The sequence below is a fragment of the Hoplias malabaricus genome, chromosome 13 (genome assembly GCF_029633855.1).
Source record: "Hoplias malabaricus isolate fHopMal1 chromosome 13, fHopMal1.hap1, whole genome shotgun sequence".
Taxonomy (NCBI): domain Eukaryota; kingdom Metazoa; phylum Chordata; class Actinopteri; order Characiformes; family Erythrinidae; genus Hoplias; species Hoplias malabaricus.
In genome coordinates this window covers 32,877,767-32,902,355 of record NC_089812.1, presented here as the reverse complement: position 1 = coordinate 32,902,355, position 24,589 = coordinate 32,877,767, and the positions used below count along the sequence as shown (strand labels likewise).

Genomic DNA, 24,589 nt, shown 5'->3' with positions numbered 1-24,589 from the left:
TATTTTGAGTAAAGCATTTTACAAGTGTTCTGTTAACACCCCAGTGACCGTGTGAACTTCTGGGAAAAGTGTTGTGTCCCCCTTTAAAGTGAATGTGAGAGGAGTTACTGGAGGTGAAGGGAAGGGTCAGATAGAGCTGCACTGACCTAATCAGTCTGGAGCTCCTCTCTACACTCAGGACCTTCCTGCTGCACACACACACACACACACACACACACACACACAGGTGTTTGTTATTAGTGCAATAACATACGAGACTGATGTATAGGATCCACAGGGTGTGACCTCGTGCTTTGGCCTCTGCTGACTCTCTTATAACGCCTTGATAATTCAACACTGAAACTCACACATCATACATTACAAGACACAGACAGGATACACCTGCTCAAACACACTCAGTTATGTTTAGCTCTATGCAAATGAAGATTAGTTTCCATTTCTTCAGTTAAATGTAGAAACACAATCTTAATAAATGATGCACACAAAAACATTTAAATTGGTAAAGGAAGAGAATTTATTAAGAGAGGTTTATTCTGAAATATACATAAATACTATAAGTAAGATTTTAAATGATTTTCACAGCATGTGTTTGAGGATGGAAAGCCTAGTGTTTTGGAATATTTCGTAATTATTTTCCAGCACAAATTTCATTGGAGCACTAAGAATGTAAGAGTGATGTATGTGATTCAAAGGAAGTGTAGTGTAGAGCTCCCTCCCGCCCCTCCTCCTGAGTCTTATAGCACACCCCTCTCTCCTTTATCTGCTCCTCCAGCTGCTCCTCTCTTCACTCAGCACAGAGAGTCATCACACACTGACAAGATGCTGCCAGCACTCTGCACTCTCTTCACTGCTCTCTCATGTAAGGTTTCACAACACTGGAGCTCCTCAGCATTTACCTCCATCTAATGTGAGCATCAACTAATGTAACATGGATGCTGCTTTTATTGCAGGTGTCAGTGGTGTGACTGTGGTGACCCAGAAGCCCCCTGTTCTCACAGCCACTAAAGGAGAGAAGACCACTCTGCACTGTAATCTGGGGACTGTTACTAATGATGCTGCACGTTGGTATAAAGTTATTCCAGGAGGAGCTACACAGTATGTGTTAATGAATCATCAGAGCATGAGCTCTCCTTCATATGGATCTGGCTTCTCATCTCCTAAATTTACATCAGTATGTTCATCTGTATCTGCCTGTAGTCTGATCATTGATAAAGTGGAGGAAGGAGATTCTGCAGTGTATTATTGTAAGATATGGGACGGCTCTGTTAGTGAGTACATATCACTGTGATTCACGCTGTGACAAAAACCTCCTCATTGCTCACATTCACTTCTGCTTTCAGACAGCATTAGAAATATAGAATCATCAACAGGAACCCACACAAAAACACACAAATCGAATGTACATCATGTCACTGAAACATCTACCTCAAAAGAAAAAGAATTCAAAGAGCTGCCAATTTTTCTTGCATTTACAAGTCTTTACTTTCCATTACCACCTTAAAAAATCCACAGGATACAGTTGATGTTATCTTCCTTATTTGTTTTTCCCTTCCACCATGAATGTAATTTTAGGAGGCAGATCTTTGCTATTTATTCACAATTTATATATTCAAACATTTAGCTCCACCTTCAGTGAATCAGTTCACAAGGCTTCACCTACTTGAATCCTCCGTTCCACGAGAAATCTGTGAATATGCAAAGCTAACTTTTCAAATGTAAATTTTACCTCTCAATTTCTTTTAAACACACACCACAGACTTTACACACCATAATCAGAGACAGCCTTCAACAGTCTGATTCCTTAATCTCTGATGACACACACTTGTCTTTTTATGACTAAGTACAGTAAATATATTAAACGTTACTCCTTTAATAGATGGGACGAATGTCTTTGAAGTTTGTACCCAGCTAGCAGAGAACGTTTCCACAACTTTGGCTAACGTAATCAAAATGTAACGTAAAGTTATAAAGAAAATGTTTTAGTTTAATATTCAACAAATTATTTAATTATGTTTGTCATTTAAAATAAAACATACTTTGAATATTAGACTAAAGCGTTTTCTTTAAAACTGTATTAGAATTTTGGATAGCATTAGCCAAAGTTGTGGGAATGTTCCCTGCTAACCAGGTAGCAAAGTTGTAGCATTCCATTTTGGATCAGTTCTGAAACATGAGTACGAATAAGTTAGTGACGTAAAAAACAATGATTAAACCGTCATTATTCATATAATATTATTTAAAACTTTTTCTTGTCTGGCCAAAATAAACATCCAGAGCCTCTGGACCATCTGGTTTGCCTTCCCATCATCATCATCATCATCATCTTCTTTTCCATTTTTCCATTTCAGGGTCGCGGTGGCAACAGGGCGAGCAAAGAAGCCCAGACGTCTCTGTCCCTCGCAACATCCACCAATTCCTCCTGGGGGATCCCAAGGCGTTCCCAGGCCAGCCTGGAGATATAATCCCTCCAGCGTGTCCTGGGTCTACCCCGGGGCCTCCTTCCAGTTGGACGTGCCTGGTATACCTCCAGTGGGAGGCGTCCAGGAGGCATCCTGATCAGATGCCCGAACCACCTCAACTGACTCCTCTCAATGCGAAGGAGCAGTGACTCTACTCCGAACTCCTCACCCAATCACGGAGAGTACGCCCAGCGACCTGTCGGAGAAAGCTCATTTCAGCCGCTTGTATCCGCGATCTTGTTCTTTCGGTCATTACCCAGAGCTCATGACCATAGGTGAGGATGGGGATGTAGACTGACCGGTAAATTGAGAGCTTTGCTTTATGGCTCAGCACAGTAACCGCATCACTGCAGATGCTGCACCTATCCTACAGTCAATCTCACTATCCCTCTTCCCATCACTCGTGAACAAGAACCCGAGATACTTGAACTCCTTCACTTGGGGCAGGTTCTCACCCCTTACCTGAAGGGAGCATGCCATCTGTTTCTGGTAGATAACCATGGCCTCAGACTTGGAGGTGCTGATCTGCATACCGACCGCTTTACACTCGGCTGCAAACTGCTCAAGTGAACACCAGAGGCCTCCATGTGAAGAAGCCAGAAGAACAACATCGTCCACAAAAAGCAGAGATGCCACCTCCTGAGCTCCTCGACAGAAGCCCTCCTGTCCCAGGCTACGCCGCGCCACCCTGTCCATGAATATCAGGAACAGAAGAGGAGATAAGGCACAGCCCTGACAGAGTCCAATGCCCACACTGAACAAGCTTGACTTACTACCAACGATGCGAACTCAATTCAAACTCTGAGAGTACAAGGACCGTACGGCTCGCCGGAGCGACCCTGGCACCCCATACTCCCGGAGCACCTCCCACAGAATCTCTCGGGGAACACGGTCATATGCCTTCTCCAAATCCACAAAGCATGTGTAGAGTGGAGTAGCAAATTCCCTCAATAATCTGTGAAAAAGTAAAGAATTGGTCCATAGTTCCACGGCCAGGACGAAATCCGCATTTTTCCTCCAAAATCCTAGGTTCGACTATCGGACGGATTCTCCTTTCCAGCACCTTGGCATAGACTTTCCCCGGGAGGCTGAGAAGTGTAATTTCACGATAATTGGCACACTTTCTCTGGTCCCCTTTTTTGAAAATAGGAACCACCACCCCAGTTTGACAATCCAAAGGCACCGTTCCCGAGGTCCGTGCAAATGATTTGCCTCCCCTTTCTTTTTAAATGAGATGGTTCAGTCTGCTAACATAAAAGTTGGGAAATGCGAATTGTACTCGTGAGCAGTGCACTATGACTTTAAAACAAATGCAAAAATAAGAAGTGTTGTTAACTTTGCTGTGTTGTGAAGACAAGTGATGGAAAAGAATCTCCGCAGACACGGTTAAAGGTGTAAATACATCTTTAACATAACATACTTATGTTTAAATATACCTCAGAAGAAAGACAGCAGAGAGAACGTAAAAGGTGACTGTCACCCAATGTTTCACAGAGAAATCGTGTTTTTACATTTCATTCCTGTTTTTATCAACGCAAATTTTAGTTTTCCTGCTACATGAGTTGCCTCTACCCTGTGCAAGGACAGGCAGAAACATCTACAGGCTCTGCAGTCCTGCTTCCTTATCCCCATATCACAGCCCTACTTCCATCTAAACGAGAGGGTAGAGGAAGCTGCTTTTTCATATCCTGCCTTCTGCAAAACAAAAGCACAGGTCTTCATGCTTTTAATGCTGGTCTATGTTGGTTTTTGCTGGTCTGGTGTTTACTTGGTATGAAAGAGTGATGTATGTAATTAATGGGGAGTGTAGTAGAGATACCCCTCCCTCTCCCTGTCCAGATTTATAGCACATCCCTGCTCTCTCTCCTCTGCTCTAGCTGCTCATCTCTTCACTCAGCACAGAGTCATCAAACACTGACAAGATGCTGCCAGCACTCTGCACTCTCTTCACTGCTCTCTCATGTAACATGGATGCTGCTTTTATTGCAGGTGTCAGTTCTTTGTAAAATTGGTACATATAAGAAAACCGATTGAGATCTTAAGCTTTGTTTATTAGGCAGCCTTTTTCAGTTTAAGTGTATACCCACACTAATAAAACCCACAAACCAGAGGTGTTTCACTCAAAATGACTTTATGAAATGCACTGAAATCTATAAATTCATCCTGTCTAGACATAATCACCTATATGTTGAACTAAATAATCATTTGCAATTTTTCAGTAACACAACCCATTGCTAGAAGTGGGACTTTTTGAAACACGTTTAAGATTCTTGAAAATTTCTGATTTACTCCACACAGTTATATGTCACATATATAAGAATAGAACAATAATACACCACATCACAACCTAAAATTTATAGGACACAACTGTAAACACAGAAAAAACACTTAATAAAGAAGTGAGCCACTCACGCATCATGGAAGCCATGAATAATATTATTAACTACTCTCCATTTCTCCTACACACACACGATGAGGAACACACTGTATTTAATCATACATGTAACCAATAAACAGTCTCTGAAAACATTCCCCACTGCAGAAACAGTGCACTATAGTCATGCCAGTGAAGAAAGTCTCAGCTGATTGGCTGATTAGAGATTCAGGTCCCTCCCTCAGTTCCCTATGAAAGCTCCCTCCACTCTCTCCTCTCTTCATCCTCCACTCTGTTCATCCCTCTGCTGATCACACAGACAACATGCTGCCAACTCTCTGTGTTCTACTCCCTGCTCTGGCATGTAAGATCTCTCCTCCTGCTTTTCTCTCTACACTGATGAGGTGTGTGTGTGACTAGGAGTGTGTGTGAAATGTTACTGTTGCTCATACACTTCAATGTTGTTTTATGTTTCAGGGGTCACTTCACAGAAAATTGTGACACAGACCCCTTCGGTGCAAACAGAGCCGGGCCGCACTGTCAGTCTGGACTGTAACATCGCAAAGGATGAAGGCAACTATGTCTACTGGTATAAACAGATTCCACAAGCAGCTCCTCAGTTTGTGTTGAGATTTTATCATTCTCACACCTGATAAATATGGAGATAATTTTTCATCTGTGCGCTTCACATCTAAAGCCTCCACAAGCATCGACTACCAGCTAATAATCAGTAAAGTGGAGGTAGGAGACTCTGCAGTGTATTACTGTCAAACAAGAGATGACTCTACTAGTTCAGCTGTATCACAGTGATAGAGAGCAGGACAAAAACCTCCTCACTGTTCACACTGACATCTCCATCTGACTGAGCACATCTCTCAGATTCAGCAGAAAAGTGGAGTAGAAAAGTGGTCTATTGAGCAGGAAGTGGGAAGAAATCCCAGGAGAACAGAGCTGTGGAATTCCCAGAAACTGAAACGGGATGTGGAAGGACTCAGTGCTGATCACAGACAGTAGAAGAGAGAGCTGAAGTCTAGAGGAGGTTTCAGTTGCGCTACTTTCACTTCTGAAACTGAGGAGGTTATTGTACGGGTGATGATATGAAATGAAGCACTGTGGTATTCGGACAAGGAACAAAGCTGTTCGTCACCGGTAAGAAACTGTTCTCTTTATCTACACTTCACTTCTTTAATGTTTCAGACTCAGCTTTAACTGCTATCTAACTGCTACTTTATAACACTGAATAAGGATTTTGTCTATTTTTATTGTATGTTTAAAAGAAGGAGAGCATTAGAGTTGGAGGCAGACATGAACCAAAGGAAGATCAATGATCTATAATTTCAGAATCAAACCCTGAGTGTGTTCCTCTGTTGTGAAATTTGATAGTGGATAAATATGAAAACAGTACTTGCTGATTGGAAAGTATGCTGTAAGTCAGCTATTGCTGAAGTTACATTGCTCTCATTGCTGTCTGATGCATAGGTTTTGATGCCACAGATAAGTTCTGTTGATTTTCTAACTGGAAAAGTAGAAATAGCTCTCAACAGAGAACACACGTCTGGTATTATAAAGCATACTTACAATTTAATTGCTGAATGTAAGACATGTTAAAGTAAATATGACATAAAATAAGGTTTGTGTAAACTTTTTGGCAGACTTTGTATTTAATGTTCTCCAATATAAATTATATGTTAAAATACATGTTGTGCATTATATATGACGCCTTAGACACAATTGCGTTTGTTGTCTATTATTGATTTTGAAAATAAAATAATAAAATAACACTCACCCGATCAGAGCTTTCCAAACTTCTACATGCAGCCATTTCAAAATTAAGCAAACTATGCTTTAAGTCTTTTTTTTTTCAAATATAACGAAAAACTAAATACTTTTTCATGGTCTCTCCATCTTCCTCTCTGTTCCTCAATGTAACTGTAAAATACTTTTTTAAATATTCAGTATAACTCCTTTAAGGGAATTGAAGGTTCAATTTACTCTATATTTATTTTTAAGAAATTTATTTAAATCAATTAAAATGTTTACAACAGGTGTTTTCCATTAGAACGTGACAAAAATAATACTTTCATTAACAGCAAACTGGGCACAACTTCAAACAGTCTTTAATTCTCATTGTTTGTAGTGTATTAAATCATGTCTTTATCTGTTTCTCTGATCAGACGCTTCTGCCCCGGCTCCTGTTCTGACCCTCTTCCCTCCGTCCAGTGAAGAGCTGAAGTCTAACAAAGCCACTCTAGTGTGTGTGGTCAGTGATATGCCCACTGGGTTTGCTGATGTGAGCTGGCTGGTGGACAGTAAAGCGGTCAGCAGTGGAGTGACCACTGGCTCTGCAGAGCAGCAAACCAATAAGAAATTCAGACTGAGCAGCTTTTTGACCATTGAGAGGTCAGAGTGGGAGAAAGATAAAGACGTAACGTGTCAAGTGTCTTCTGCCTCAAAAACCGCCAGTAAAAAGTTGAAGAAGTCTGAATGTATCGTCTGAACCTGATCACATCTGATACATCTTCATTCTTTTATTCTTCACAGTAACAGAGCTTCATAGAAACAGTAGTTTAACGTGTAGTGACAGAACGCTGACGTCATTAACAAACACTGGATCATCTCCTGCTGACGTAGTCATTTATCTTTTCTGTTTTATAACATGTTTGTTTGCTGAAGTTTAATAAAATGCATTACTAAAGAAACTGTTGTTCATTTTTCATGGTGATGGAGAGTCCAGTATAATGTTCTAGATATTAATCAGAGACCTCAGCAGCTTAATGAAACACATGTAGAGAATAAGAGTGAGAATGACTAAAGGAGTGAAACATGTTTCTACAGGATTATAAAATGATAAGATAATAAACTGACTGTAGAGTGAAGAGAGATATGGACATTCAGCTACACTGAGATGTTGTGAAACCTGTGGTCACTGATAATGTCACTGGAAATGAAAATAATGATCTAAAGCAGATCAGAGTCAGTGGTCACTGTCCAGACAAGTGCAGTACAGAGAGTGAATTCAAATGTCAGGCTCAAGTGAGAGATTCAGATCCTGAGGCGTAAACTACACTCAAAAAGAGGTAAAAGACTTAAGTTCATATCTTTATATTTATGTTTTACTGCTACTCAAACAACAGATTTACAAATTAAAACGCTAAAAAAAGTGCAAGTCCTTTTTATGTAACATGGAATAAACAAAATGTCGAAAAGGGGATGTGCTCAGTGACCGCGTTGTGAACCGTAGACCGTGACCTATGGACTATTAGTGAAGAGCGTCATCTGTCCGCAGAATTGAGACACATCACACATTAAGACACAGGATACACCTGCTCAATTCTGTGCTGTTATTTTAACTCTATGCAAATCAAGACAAGTTTCCATTTCTACTTTCAAGCGTAGAAACCCATGCTGGCAACAAATGCAATGATGTGTTATTGTTTTATTTTATTATTGGTAAAACAAATTAACTTAATAGTTGAGATAAAATTAGGTAAAATTATGAAGGACATGAGAGTGATCCGTATGATCTTTATGGTGTTTGTATTTGAGAGACCCCTCCCTCTCTCCTCCTGACTCTTATAGCACACCCCTGCTCTCTCTCCTTTATCTGCTCCTCCAGCTGCTCCTCTCTTCACTCAGCACAGAGAGTCATCGCACACTGACAAGATGCTGCCAGCACTCTGCACTCTCTTCACTGCTCTCTCATGTAAGATTTCACAACACTGGAGCTCCTCAATATTTACCTCCATCTAATGTGAGCATCAACTAATGTAACATGGATGCTGCTTTTATTGCAGGTGTCAGTGGTGTGACTGTGGTGAACCAGAAGCCCCCTGTTCTCACAGCCACTAAAGGAGAGAAGATCACTCTGCACTGTAACCTGGGGTCTGTTACTGGAAGTGCTGCTCAATGGTATAAACAGGTTCCAGGAGATGTTCCACAGTATGTGTTAAGGAATCGTCATGATTATAGCTCTCCTTCATATGGATCTGGCTTCTCGTCTCCTAAATTCACATCAATACACTCATCTCAGTCTGATTACACTTTGATTATTGATACAGTGGAGGTAGGAGACTCTGCAGTGTATTACTGTCACACATGGGATAACTCTGCTAAAGAGAACGTACCACAGTGATTCACACCATGACAAAAACCTCCTCACTGCTCACATTTACTTCTGCTTTCAGAAAACAGCAGAAGAACAGTATCATTAACAGAGACCTATAACAGTGACTTGTGTATTGAGTTTATAATATATATTATTTATAGAGTGTTTTAATAGATGGGATGAGGAGGTAATTTGCATAAGAAGTAAATAGCAGTACAAAACAGTAAGTAAACTCAAATCATTTTTCCTGTTCGTAATGAGGAGGTGCCACTACTTTGTGTGCTTTTAACCCCTTCTACTACCCCATGTCTAAATCCTGGATACTCAACTGTCAGAATGAGAAGCACTGAGGAGGAGATTCAGTAGACGTTACTCCACACAGTACTGTAGCACTGAAACTGATGTACCTCCTCAACACCACTCAGGTGTTTTTTCCTCCATACAAATGAAGGGGAGCTTCTGTTTCTTCTGTCATGGTTTGTGGTGGTGATGTGTTCATGTACATTGTGATGGTATGAATGGATCAGACACAGCAGTGCTGCTGGAGTTTTTAAACACTACGTCTCTCCTCTGTCCACACACTTGGACACACCTACATCTTTGGTCCATCTTGTAGATGTAAAGTCAGAGACAGTAGCTCATCTGTTGCTGCACAGTTTGTGCTGGTCATCCTCTAGTCCTTCATCAGTGGACACAAGATGGTGTTGGCTGGATTTCTTTGGTTAGTGGACTATTCTCAGTTCAGCGGTGACACTGAGGGTTTTAAAACTCCAGCAGCACTGCTGTGTCTGATCCACTTGTGTACAAATGCAACACACACACTAACACACTACCACCACATCAGTGTCACTGCAGCTCAGAGAATGATCCACCATCCAAATCATACCTGCCCCGTGGTGGTCCTGACCATTGAAGAACAGGGTGAAAAGGGGCACACAATGTACACAGAACAACAGAAGGACTACAGTCAGTAAATGTAGTACTGCAAAGGGCTCCTATGGACAGTGGAGCTCAGAGAATGGATAGTGACGGTAGAAACAAGGTGTTTGTCATAATATTATGGTTGATCAGTGCATACAAAACGATGAATAACCTCACTTATGACAGACATAAACATAAAATAATAGAACAAAAATACACCACATCACAACCCAATGGCCATAAAACACAACTGTAAACACACAAAATCCGCTACTCTCTCCATGTCTCCTACAGACACACAAACACACTTGAGGTAGAACACACTATAAACACTTGATGAGGAACACACATAAACTGTTTTCATTTAACACTGCTTTGTTATATCTGTTGATTCATTTAGCTGTGTTTATTTATTTCCTCATGTAAAAACTTATATAGCACATCAGTAGTCTGCCTTGATATTTAAAAAAGTAACAAGTAAATGTATCTATATATTAATATGTTCTATAACACATTAGAGTGCTGTATGTGATCCCTTTGGTGTGTGTAGAGACACCACCCTCTCCTCCTCCTCCTGACTCTTATAGCACACCCCTGCTCTCTCTCCTTCATCTGCTCCTTCAGCTGCTCATCTCTTCACTCAGCACAGAGAGTCATCACACACTGACAAGATGCTGCCAGCACTCTGCACTCTCTTCACTGCTCTCTCATGTAAGATTTCACAACACTGGAGCTCCTCAGCATTTACCTCCATCTAATGTGAGCATCAACTAATGTAACATGGATGCTGCTTTTATTGCAGGTGTCAGTGGTGTGACTGTGGTGACCCAGAAGCCCCCTGTTCTCACAGCCACTAAAGGAGAGAAGACCACTCTACACTGTAATCTGGGGACTATTACTGACAGTGGAGTACGTTGGTATAAGCAAATTCCAGGAGAAGCTCCACAGTATGTTTTGTATTTTATGCACAATAGTGCACCCTCATATGGATCTGGCTTCTCGTCTCCTTAATTCACATCAACAGACTCATCCAAATCAGACTACACCTTGGTCATTAATAAAGTGGAGGTAGGAGACTCTGCAGTGTATTACTGTAACACAAAGGACTACTCTGTTATTGAGTGGGTATCACAGTGATTTAGACCATGACAAAAACCTCCTCACTGCTCACATTCACTTCTGCTTTCACAAAGCTGTAGAAACATTAATTAGAAACATTAATAATTTTGTATCAGAGAGGAAACTGGAGAAAAGTGAAATGCTTTGTAACAATTATATATTATATTATTATATTATATATTATAACAATTAAACCGATTGAAATCTTGTTATAAAAACACAACGTGACTTCTTCTGAAGATCACATAGGCTTTGTTTATTAGGCAGCCTTTTTCAGTTTAAATGTATACCCACACGAATAAAACCCACAAACAAGAAGAATTTCACTCACAATGACTTTATGAAATGCACTGAAATCTACTACTTCATCCTGTCTAGACATAATCACCTATTGTTAAAAGTGGGTCTTTTTGAAAACAGGTTTAAATTCTTGAAAATGTCAGAATTTACCCCAAACAATTCATGATCTTTCACTGTATCACACTATATGTCATACACTGTATGATGTTCTGTTAAATATGTGATTTTTACTTTCTTATTTTAGTGGGTTTGTAAGACAGTAACAGCAGGTTTTCCAGTGCAATGGTCCTGAAACAACATTACACAACACCGTCAATCACAGTGTGAACAATGACTTCAGAGATAACACTCAGCTCCACAGTGAAGGGGCAGCCAGAGGGAATACAAAACAACACAATGATGAATAACCTAATGTATCAGACATAAACATATAAAGATAGAACTCAACTGCACCACATCACAACCTAATAACCATAAAACACAATTGTAAACACAAAAAACAAACAAGTGAGCACCTCATACATCATGGAGACCATCCATAATTTTATTAACTACTCTCTTAATTTCTCCATCTCTCTCTCTCTCTCTCTCTCTCTCTCTCTCTCTCTCTCACACACACGTGAAGAGGAACACACTGTATTTAATCATGCATGTGTAGAGGATCAGAAGTAACTGAGAGAAAGAAAAAAAACCACACACATCAAAACATTGTTTTGTTATTTACCTATCTTCCTTTCAGTATAAATATTCAATTGGTTTCAGTTAACTCGAAAGGAGTAAAGGCTATTACCTATGTCTGCCAAAGGGGGGCGTATGATACGCAATTGATAGAGAATAGAATTGCGCACCACGGAGGAAGAATAAATCCTCTTGTTGTGAAGTTTACATCAGCTCAACACGTGTGCTCTCTTTATTCTTTATCTCAGGTTGGTAAAAACATGAAAATCAAGTGTTCATGATATTTTTTTTTTTAAATACAATATGTCACTAATTAGGTAGTTGCAGGTGGTGAAAGGTGAAAAGGTTTTGTGATAAATATCGTGTATGTAGTAAGTAAGTGTGAGCTAACCTGCTAATGCTAGCGGCAGTGCATAGGAATACATGGTGAGACAAGTTAGTCTAAACCAGTGAACGGATAAGGGAACTTTTGAGTGTTAAATAATTAATCTATGAAACGTTTTCATCGAAAATGACATTTACTGGTTATTGTTACTAGATGTACACATTTTGGGTTATTTCCCATCACCAGAAAATGTTATTGGAGTCCAGTATATTCAATACTGTATATGGCAGCTAAATTGAGGTCAGTTGGTAGGAGATGCCATTTGGAGAACACTTGTAATGCATGCGTTGATAAATATTGTTTCATGGTTCATGATATGCATGTATGTATATATATATATATATATATATATATATATATATATATTTGTACATGTTGGAAACAAAAAAAACTTCTAATACATGTTAAAGTCAGTTATTGATTTTATGTAGAAATGTAAAACCTAACATGAGTAGAATTTGAGATAAGTGCTAGATAATTGAAAGTTTAAACTCATAGGAAGAATAAATCCTCTTGTTGTGAAGTTTACATCAGCTCAACACGTGTGCTCTCTTTATTCTTTATCTCAGATCACATGCTCCCTGAGTTGAGTCTTAGGGGGGCAACTATTTGGGGGCTCATCCGTTCTCGCTTTGGCTGCGAGAGGTCCCGGGATTCTTGTGCCACCTGCTGTTCAGGCACTAATGAACTGAGAACCGAGGGACCCTGATCACCTATGTCTGAGCCAGTAATTTAAGTAATTGGGTTAAAACTACTAGGATGGCTTCTCTACGTGACCTGCGGTGGGAGATCCAGCAACGACTTCACCAGCTCACCAGTGCCGGCGAGAGAGACCAACTCTCCAAGCTTGCAGAGTCATTGAAAGATGAGTCAGGAGAAGAAATGCCAGGCATGGAATCGACAGAAGTGGAACTTTTTGACTTTATTGTTGACAGTCTCAGAAGTTCCCAACTAAGGAGCATTGAGGACCAAGGGATGTCTCGCATGCTTGCTTTCCGTGACCTCATTGATGAACTGTAATTGTTTCCGGCAGCTGAGGGGAACCCATCACCAGATAGTGAATCGGTCATAGTAGCACCTGTGATCAGTGAGACCCCAGCGATCCCAGTGGAACAGCATCCGACATTAGTAGCTGCTGACTCAGTAACAGGGTTAGTCAAATTGTCTGATTTTACATCACTATTACCTCGTAGAGAGTATAAGATCCATGGCGGACAAATCTCTGATTCTGATTCTGATGTGAGTTACAGCAATTTGTGTAAACAGATTGATGAAGGTGTCAATGAAGGGTTCACAGAGGTTGAGATTATTAGAACAGTGTTAAAGATAATCAAACGTGGTACCTTTAAAGACATGCTTGTAACCAAAGATAGTCTTACTGTGGCAGAACTAAAACGTTTCTTAAAGGCACACTTACGGGAAAAAAGCAGTACTGAATTATTTCAAGAACTAAGCAATGGTAAGCAGAACAACAAAGAAACACCACAACAGTTTATGTATAGACTAATGGGGCTAAAACAGCGTGTATTATTTGCATCAAAACAAACTAGTGGGTTCCATTATGAAAAAAAAACTAGTGCAGGGTGTGTTCCTACATTCATTATATCAAGGTATGAATGAAAAGTACACATATGTTAGACGAGATCTTAAACCTCACATCTCAGACCCTAGCATTACAGATGACTCTATTCTGGAGTTGATAACAAAGTCTGTGAGTGAAGACAAGTAAGGTTGGGCCAAACTCACAAACAGAGAACTGTTAGTGTTAATGCTGCTCAACAGGGAAAAGATGAACATACAGGTAAAATGCAAATTGAAGTCCAAGCTAATTGTGCTGCAATACAAGAGCTAACAGCACAGGTGTCAATTTTGACCAAGAGTTTGGAGAAAGCACTTTCACCTACTGTGAACACAGTGGCTGAAACCCCTCATCGAACCTTACCCCCTACAAAACAAGATGTGAAAAATTTGGTTAAAGGGAAGTGCCAACAGTGTGTATCCCAAGGAACTGAGCATTGCCCACACTGTTTCCGGTGTGGGAAAGAGGGACACAGAGCTATAGGTTGCCTGCAGAGAGACAAATTGTCGGGAAACAGGAGGAGGTCACTGGGGAGGGACCACCAGTGACCAGACTGCCTGCAGAGTCCCACACATCTGGAAGACTTGATCAGGAGAAGACTGCTTCTACTACCAAAGATCCCATCCTACACAAGTTATCCAACAAAAAGAGGGTAGCACAGTTAATTGGTGGTAGATGTATGATCACTTGTCACTTAAATGGGGTAAAACTACAAATGCTACTGGACAGTGGAGCACAAGTTAGCATTTTGGAAAAGTCATGGGTACAAACAGCTTTGCCAAATGTGAAAATACAGCCGCTTGAAAGCTTACTTCCAGGTTATCCGCTTCATATCACTGCAGCTAATGGGACAGATGTTCCTTTTGAGGGTTGGATTGAAGTTTTGCTAGAGATTACAAGTCCACAACATGGTTCTGTCTCTTTGTATGTCCCAATGCTTGTCAGTCAACAGAGAGTAAGCAGTCCACTGTTGGGCTTTAATGTTATCCAGGAGATTATCATGGGGAACAGGGACTACACAGACAATTTGAACTTGGCAGAGTTACTTGCTGAAACCTTAAAGGTCCAAAAAGGCAATGTTGAAACACTAATCTCTGTTGTTAATACACAGTTACCTGACGACGAACCAGAGAATCTGATAGTGAGAGTTGAAAAAAGGGGACTGATGGTACAGTGTGACAAAATATGCATGGTGAGATGTCGCATCAGAGCATTCACTGGTGGAGGTGTAAGGTTATTTGAGCCAGCTGTGAAACATAATTTGCCCGAAGGACTGGAGATATTTCCAGCACTTGTTGACGTACCTCCTGGCGATTCAAAAATTGTCAGAATCCCGATACAAAACGTAACTAGACATGACATATATCTCCCTCCAAAAACAATACTTGGACATATAGAGGAGACAATTGAGTTCAAACCTGTAAACATCTGTCCTGAAACCACAACCACACAAACAGGCCAATCTTACTGTTGCTCTGCTCATGTGACATTATGTGAGGGGGAAGAACCCCAAAGTGCATCCCCCGCAGATATGAGGTGGCACCCCAATATGAATCTAGATCACTTACCAGAACATGAACAGGAAGTAGTTTGACAGTTGCTCTATGAAGAGTCTGATGTGTTTGCTCGTGAGGAAGGAGATATTGGATGTACCCCAGGGTTGCAGCTAAAAATAAACACGACTGATAACATACCTGTGCAGAAAAGTTACAATTCCATCCCAAGACCGTTGTACAAAGAGGTTAAGGAGTATGTTCAAAATCTCTTAGACAGAGGCTGGATTAGAAAGTCAGCATCAGACTATTCATCCCCACTAGTGTGTGTGCGCAAAAAGGACAATGGGTTACGTCTGTGTATTGACTTCCGCAAACTTAACCAAAAGACTGTACCTGACCGACATCCGTTACCACGGATACAAGATCTGTTGGATAGCCTGGGTGGAAATCTGTGGTTTTCCATTCTGGACCAGGGCAGTGCATATCATCAAGGATTTGTAAGTGAGGAGTCTAGACACTTGACAGCTTTTAGTACACCTTGGGGACTTTACGAGTGGGTGCGGATACCATTCGGTTTAACAAATGCACCGGCTGCATTCCAAAGATGTATGGAGGGGGGGTTAGAGGGCATTAGAGATGAATATTGCGTACCTTACTTAGATGACGTACTCTGTTATTCCAAATCTTTTGATGAACACGTAGAACACCTTAGACAAGTCCTCTGTAGAATACGACAACATGGTATCAAACTCCGTCCAGCCAAATGTGAGCTATTCAAAAAAGAAATACGTTACTTGGGGAGATTAGTCTCACGAGAAGGTGTCCGGATGGATCCAAAAGATTTGGAAGCAGTAATGTCACTGAAAGACAAGAAACCCCGCACCGTCGGAGAGCTCAGAACATTATTGGGATTTCTCATTTACTACCGCTCATTCATTCAAGATTTCTCTCGACTTGCAAGACCCTTGTTTGAACTCCTTCAGACCCCTACTGAGACAAACAGTGCCACTACAACAGGCACAAAAACGAGCAAAGTAAGACAAACCAAAAGAAGGGACAAAAAACAACTCTCTTCTCGTACACCCATAACATGGACCAGTGAACATCAGGATGTTGTGTCAATGTTTGTGAACATTCTGACTAACCCTCCCATTCTAGCCTACCCAGATATTGACCTTCCATTTGTACTGCATACAGACGCGCCAAACAAAGGTTTGGTAGCTGCTCTTTATCAAAGACAAAACAACAAACTACGAGTGATTGGTTATGGGTCCAGGACTCTCACACCTGCTGAGAAGAATTACCACCTACATTCTGGTAAACTTGAGTTCCTGGCACTCAAATGGGCCATCTGCGATAAGTTTCGTGATTATCTGTACTACGCTCCAACTTTCACCGTCTATACAGATAACAACCCCCTAACCTATGTCCTAAGTTCTGCCAGATTAAATGCGATGGGCTACAGGTGGATAGGGGAGTTAGCAGATTTCCATTTTGATATTAAGTATAGACCCAGAAAGAAAAACGCAGACGCAGACATGTTGTCCAGACAACCATTAGACTTGCAACAAAGCATGGATGAGTATACAGAAACAGTGTTACCAGACGTAGTGTCTGCAGTGTGGCAGGGGAGTAAGGCATCTCAAAACAATGACGTGCCTTGGATAGCTGCACTACAACTGGTCTGCAATGATAAAATTGTCCCAGTAGACAATGTGTCAAGTATGACACCAAAGGACATTAGAGACGCTCAACAGAAAGACCAATCTATCAAAGAAGTGATGTCATTGAAACAAAAGGCTTGGACACCAAATGAAAAAGAGAAAAGGACAATGACTAAAGCAACTAGGAGGTTACTGTGCGAGTGGAAAAAGTTGGAAGTTGAGAATGGACTACTATATAGAAAAACTAAATACAACAAACAGCTGGTCCTCCCTGAGCAATTGAGGCCCATGGTGCTAAAGTGTTTACATGATGATGTAGGCCATGTAGGTTGTGACAAAGTGACACATCTGGCCCGTGAGCGTTTTTACTGGCCATACATGCAACAAGACATTGAAAATTATGTAATGAAGAAATATCCGTGCATCAAACAAAAACGCCCAAATGTTCCTCAGAGAGCACCAATGGGATCTATTACAACCACTGCTCCCTTTGAGTTAGTCTCAATTGATTATCTACATCTGGAGCCAAGCAAAGGAGGATATGAATATATCCTAGTTGTCATTGACCATTTCACACGCTTTGCGCAGGCATATCCAACGAAAAACAAGTCGGGTAGGACAGCTTCAGAAAAGATATTTCATGACTTCATTCCTCATTTTGGGTATCCGGAGAAGTTGCACCACGATCAGGGACGTGAGTTTGAGAATCAGCTGTTTCAAAGATTGCGACAATTGTCGAGAATTTCTCACTCACGCACCACACCGTATCACCCACAGTGTAATCCTGTGGAACGGCTGAATCGTACATTACTCCAGATGCTTCATACCCTACAAGAGGAGAGAAAGAGTGAATGGAAAGATCACTTACCTCAACTGGTGCATGCTTACAATTGCACAAGGCACGAATCAACGGGATACTCCCCTTTCTTTCTCTTGTATGGCAGAGCTCCACGGTTGCCAATTGACCTAATCTTTAACCATCAGACTGAAACAGAAGCACACGACCATCAGACCTATGCTAAAAAATGGGCTGAAAAGATGCGTGTTGCTTTCAATATTGCAGCTGATAACAGTCAAAAATCTTCAGATAAGGGAAAACAACAGTACAACAGACGTGTAAAAGGAGTCGCACTTCAACCAGGTGACCGAGTGTTGGTTAGAAACCTTTCGGAAAGAGGCGGTCCAGGCAAGTTGCGTGCCTACTGGGAGTCAACAGTGCATCCTGTAGTGGAAAAATTTGGAGATTGGCCGGTTTATAAAGTACAAGCGGAGAGAGGTAACAAAACCTCTCTCTGAGTACTACACAGAAACCTGTTGCTGCCAGTAAACGACTTACCTATTGAAGAACTGCCTGTTGCAGAAAAGACAAAACGGACAAGACATCAAACAGTAGAAAAAAAAACAAGCAATGACAAACAATGAAAGAACAAATGCAGACAGCTCATCAGAGGAAGAGGATTATATGTATCGTTATAACCTCCGAAGCCAAATTCCATGCTACAAGCTCATACACCCTCAACAGAATGGAGCTGTTCAGCCAAATCAAATTCCTCAGCAACAAAGATATACACGGCCAGGGGAAAATCCACAAAACCAGCAACCACTCCGTGCTACTGCAAGGGAGTTTGAACCGCAGAAATTGATGGCCCCACAGCAGGATATTTTGGAACAAATGGATGGACCACCTTTGCTGCAAGATGAACCTCAAGTTCAAGTGGAGGGGGTGGATAGTAGAAACAATGGGGAAACTGAACTGAGAAGGTCACACAGGACGGTGAGACCAGCAGAGAGACTTACATATGACATTCTCGGACAACCGTCTTATCACCAGGTGAATGCTGAAGTAAAGCCTCTCTTATGCCCCACACCTGTACCTGTAACTCAGAACTTTGTCGTATTTTTACCCCATCCAACCCCAACCCTACTGTTATAACTGGTATAGTTTCGGGCATTAAATCATTTTAGTACGTAAAATGTCAGGAGACATTTTTTGTAAGTGGGGGAGAGTGTAGAGGATCAGAAGTAACTGAGAGAAAAAAAAAACACACATCAAAATATTGTTTTGTTATTTACCTATCTTCCTTTCAGTATAAATATTCAATTGGTTTCAGTTAACTCGAAAGGAGTAAAGGCTATTACCTATGTCTGCCAAAGGGGGGCGTATGATACGCAATTGATAGAGAATAGAACTGCGCACCACGGAGGAAGAATAAATCCTCTTGTGAAGTTTACATCAGCTCAACACGTGTGCTCTCTTTATTCTTTATCTCAGGTTGGTAAAAACATGAAAATCAAGTGTACATGATGTTTTTTTTTTTAAATACAATATGTCACTAATTAGGTAGTTGCAGGTGGTGAAAGGTGAAAAGGTTTTGTGATAAATATCGTGTATGTAGTAAGTAAGTGTGAGCTAACCTGCTAATGCTAGCGGCAGTGCATAGGAATACATGGTGAGACAAGTTAGTCTAAACCAGTGAACGGATAAGGGAACTTTTGAGTGTTAAATAATTAATCTATGAAACGTTTTCATCGAAAATGACATTTACTGGTTATTGTTACTAGATGTACACATTTTGGGTTATTTCCCATCACCAGAAAATGTTATTGGAGTCCAGTATATTCAATACTGTATATGGCAGCTAAATTGAGGTCAGTTGGTAGGAGATGCCATTTGGAGAACACTTGTAATGCATGCGTTGATAAATATTGTTTCATGGTTCATGATATGCATGTATGTATATATATATATATATATATATATATATATATATATATATATATATATAAATATTTGTACATGTTGGAAACAAAAAAAAACTTCTAATACATGTTAAAGTCAGTTATTGATTTTATGTAGAAATGTAAAACCTAACATGAGTAGAATTTGAGATAAGTGCTAGATAATTGAAAGTTTAAACTCATAGGAAGAATAAATCCTCTTGTTGTGAAGTTTACATCATCTCAACATGTGTGCTCTCTTTATTCTTTATCTCAGATCACATGCTCCCTGAGTTGAGTCTAGTGATGTGTCGGTCGCGAACGAACCGGTTCAAAGAGCCGGCTCTTGTAAGTGAACGATGAGAGCCGGTTCCCGTGTAAGACCGAGCCATTTTTTTTCTAAGGCTTGTCATTCAACCAATCAGAGAACAACAAGCAAGCTCCAACCCTCCAAGCTGAGACACTTGGTTTTCCTGAATGCCAATCTGCCTTCCAAAAAATAGTTGAAGAAAATGTTAAATCAGTTAAATGTTTGTTGACAGTTTTGGTTGTTTTAATCACTACCGTTGAATGCTGCTGTTTTGCACTTTGCAGAGTATTTGTTTATTTTATTACCCAGAAATGGATGATTATTTAATTTAATAAGCTATTTTGTAATAACTACCTTTTGGGTTCCATTGGCTGTATTTCAGAGTTTACAAGTGATTTTTTATTAAGGTGTTTAAATAAAAATCCAGTTATTTATACAATTGAATGTGTGAGTGCAATCAGTGAGTTATTACAAGACAGCCATAAAACAATTGGCCATTGCAACACTATTTATTATTTTTAATATTGAACAATAATATTTTGTCCATATAGTCATGTAAAATGTAGGTAATATTGTTCTGTACAAGTGGAAATAAGTGGTAAAACAAAGAGCCATTTAGGAGCCAAAAGAGCCGGCTCTTTATGAAGAGCCGAGCCAAAAGAGCCGGTTCCTCAAAAAGAGCCGAAATTCCCATCACTAGTTGAGTCTTAGGGGGGCAACACATGCGACCAACAAAAACAGTCTCTGAAAACATTCCCCACTTCAGAAACAGTGCACTATAGTTGTGTCAGTGAAGAAAGTCTCAGCTGATTGGCTGATTAGAGATTCAGGTCGCTCCCTCCACTCTCTCCTCTCTTCATCCTCCACTCTGTTCATCCCTCTGCTGATCACACAGACAACATGCTGCCAACTCTCTGTGTTCTACTCCCTGCTCTGGCATGTAAGATCTCTCCTCCTGCTTTTCTGTCTACACTGATGAGGTGTGTGTGTGACTAGGAGTGTATGTGAAATGTGATTGTTGCTCATACACTTCAATGTTGTTTTATGTTTCAGGGGTCACTTCACAGAAAATTGTGACACAAACCCCTTCAGTGCAAACAGAGCCGGGCCGCACTGTCAGTCTGGACTGTAACATCGCAAAGTATGAAGGCTACTTTGTCTCTGGTATAAACAGATTCCACAAGCAGCTCCTCAGTTTCTGTTGACAATGCTTTATACGGGCAGCTCTCTTGATGCAGATGGAGATGATTTTCCATCTGTACGCATCACATCTAAAGCCTCCACAAGCACCGACTACCAGCTAATAATCAGTAAAGTGGAGGTAGGAGACTCTGCAGTGTATTACTGTGGAACATGGGACAACTCTGCTAAAGCAGCTGTATCACAGTGATAGAGAGCAGAACAAAAACCTCCTCACTGTTCACACTGACATGTCCATCTGACTGAGCACATCTCACAGATTCAGCAGAAAAGTGGAGTGGAAAAGTGGTCTATTGAGCAGGAAGTGGGAAGAAATCCCAGGAGAACAGAGCTGTGGAATTCCCAGAAACTGAAATGGGATGTGGAAGGACTCAGTGCTGATCACAGACAGTAGAAGAGAGAGCTGAAGTCTAGAGGAGGTTTCAGTTGCGCTACTTTCACTTCTGAAACTGAGGAGGTTATTGTACGGGTGATGACATGAAATGAAGCACTGTGGTATTCGGACAAGGAACAAAGCTCTTCGTCACCGGTAAGAAACTCTTCTCTTTATCTACACTTCACTTCTTTAATGTTTCAGACTCAGCTTTAACTGCTATCTAACTGCTACTTTATAACACTGAATAAGGATTTTGTCTATATTTATTGTGTGTTTAAAAGAAGGAGAGCATTAGAGTTGGAGGTAGACATGAACCAAAGGAAGATCAATGATCTATAATTTCAGAATCAAACCCTGACTGTGTTCCTCTGTTGTGAAATTTGGTAGTGGATAAATATGAAAACAGTACTTGCTGATTGGAAAGTATGCTGTAAGTCAGCTATTGCTGAAGTTACATTGCTCTCATTGCTGTCTGATGCATATGTTTTGATGCCACAGATAAGTTCTGTTGATTTTCTAACTGGAAAATTAGAAATAGCTCTCAACAGAGAACACACGTCTGGTATTATAAAGCATACTTACAATTTAATTGCTGAATGTAAGACATGTTACAGTAAATATGACATAAAATAAGGTTTGTGTAAACTTTTTGGCAGACTTTGTATGTAATGTTTTCCAATATAAATTATATGTTAAAATACATGTTGTGCATTACATATGACGCCTTAGACACAATTGCGTTTGTTGTCTATTATTGATTTTGAAAATAAAATAATCAAATAACACTCACCCGATCAGAGCTTTCCAAACTTCTACATGCAGACATTTCAAAATTAAGCAAACTATGCTTTAAGTCATTTTTTTTAAATATAACAAGAAACTAAATACTTTTTCATGGTCTCTCCATCTTCCTCTCTGTTCCTCAATGTAACTGTAAAATACTTTTTTAAATATTCAGTATAACTCCTTTAAGGGAATTGAAGGTTCTATTTACTCTATATTTATTTTTAAGAAATTTATTTAAATCAATTAAAGTGTTTACAACAAGTGTTTTCCATTAGAACGTGACAAAAATTATACTTTCATTAACAGCAAACTGGGCACAACTTCAAACAGTCTTTAATTCTCATTGTTTGTAGTGTATTAAATCATGTCTTTATCTGTTTCTCTGATCAGACGCTTCTGCCCCGGCTCCTGTTCTGACCCTCTTCCCTCCGTCCAGTGAAGAGCTGAAGTCTAACAAAGCCACTCTAGTGTGTGTGGTCAGTGATATGCCCACTGGGTTTGCTGATGTGAGCTGGCTGGTGGACAGTAAAGCGGTCAGCAGTGGAGTGACCACTGGCTCTGCAGAGCAGCAAACCAATAAGAAATTCAGACTGAGCAGCTTTTTGACCATTGAGAGGTCAGAGTGGGAGAAAGATAAAGACGTAACGTGTCAAGTGTCTTCTGCCTCAAAAACCGCCAGTAAAAAGTTGAAGAAGTCTGAATGTATCGTCTGAACCTGATCACATCTGATACATCTTCATTCTTTTATTCTTCACAGTAACAGAGCTTCATAGAAACAGTAGTTTAACGTGTAGTGACAGAACGCTGACGTCATTAACAAACACTGGATCATCTCCTGCTGACGTAGTCATTTATCTTTTCTGTTTTATAACATGTTTGTTTGCTGATGTTTAATAAAATGCATTACTAAAGAAACAGTTGTTCATTTTTCATGGTGATGGAGAGTCCAGTATAATGTTCTAGATATTAATCAGAGACCTCAGCAGCTCAATGAAACACATGTAGAGAATAAGAGTGAGAATGACTAAAGGAGTGAAACATGTTTCTACAGGATTATAAAATGATAAGATAATAAACTGACTGTAGAGTGAAGAGAGATATGGACATTCAGCTACACTGAGATGTTGTGAAACCTGTGGTCACTGATAATGTCACTGGAAATGAAAAATAATGATCTAAAGCAGATCAGAGTCAGTGGTCACTGTCCAGACAAGTGCAGTACAGAGAGTGAATTCAAATGTCAGGCTCCAGTGAGAGATTCAGATCCTGAGGCTTAAACTACACTCAAAAAGAGGTAAAAGACTTAAGGTCATATCTTTATATTTAAGTTTTACTGCTACTCAAATAACAGATATACAAATTAAAACGCTAAAAACGTGAAAGTCCTTTTTATGTGACTTGTGGAATAAACAAAATGTCGAAAAGGCGGATGTGCTCAGTGACCGTGTTGTGAACCGTAGACCGTGACCTATGGACTATTAGTGAAGAGCGTCATCTGTCCGCAGAATTGAGACACATCACACATTAAGACACAGGATACACCTGCTCAATTCTGTGCTGTTATTTTAACTCTATGCAAATCAAGACAAGTTTCCATTTCTACTTTCAAGCGTAGAAACCCATGCTGGTAACAAATGCAATGATGAGTTATTGGTTTATTTTATTATTGGTAAAACAAATTAACTTAATAGTTGAAAATAAAATTAAGTAAAATTATGAAGAACATGAGAGTGATCTGTATGATCTTTATGGTGTTTGTATTTGAGAGACCCCTCCCTCTCTCCTCCTGACTCTTATAGCACACCCCTGCTCTCTCTCCTTTATCTGCTCCTCCAGCTGCTCATCTCTTCACTCAGCACAGAGTCATCACACACTGACAAGATGCTGCCAGCACTCTGCACTCTCTTCACTGCTCTCTCATGTAAGATTTCACAACACTGGAGCTCCCCAGCATTTACCTCCATCTAATGTGAGCATCAACTAATGTAACATGGATGCTGCTTTTATTGCAGGTGTCAGTGGTGTGACTGTGGTGACCCAGAAGCCCCCTGTTCTCACAGCCACTAAAGGAGAGAAGACCACTCTACACTGTAATCTGGGGACTGTTACTGGAAGTTCT

General features: G+C 40.3%; 1 protein-coding gene and 1 pseudogene across 1 annotated transcript; both read left to right on the top strand.

Moving 5' to 3' along the window:
• The first annotated feature begins 819 nt into the window (after positions 1-819).
• On the top strand, positions 820-7,479 carry LOC136665091 (immunoglobulin lambda-1 light chain-like). Its single transcript, XM_066642652.1, has 4 exons — positions 820-859; positions 951-1,284; positions 5,942-5,982; positions 7,008-7,479. Exons 1-4 carry the CDS (start codon positions 820-822, stop codon positions 7,328-7,330), a joined length of 738 nt encoding a protein of 245 aa, XP_066498749.1. The 3' UTR covers positions 7,331-7,479.
• Positions 7,480-8,496: 1,017 nt separating this feature from the next.
• Positions 8,497-23,307, top strand: LOC136664823 (immunoglobulin lambda-1 light chain-like; annotated as a pseudogene).
• The last annotated feature ends 1,282 nt before the right edge of the window (positions 23,308-24,589 follow it).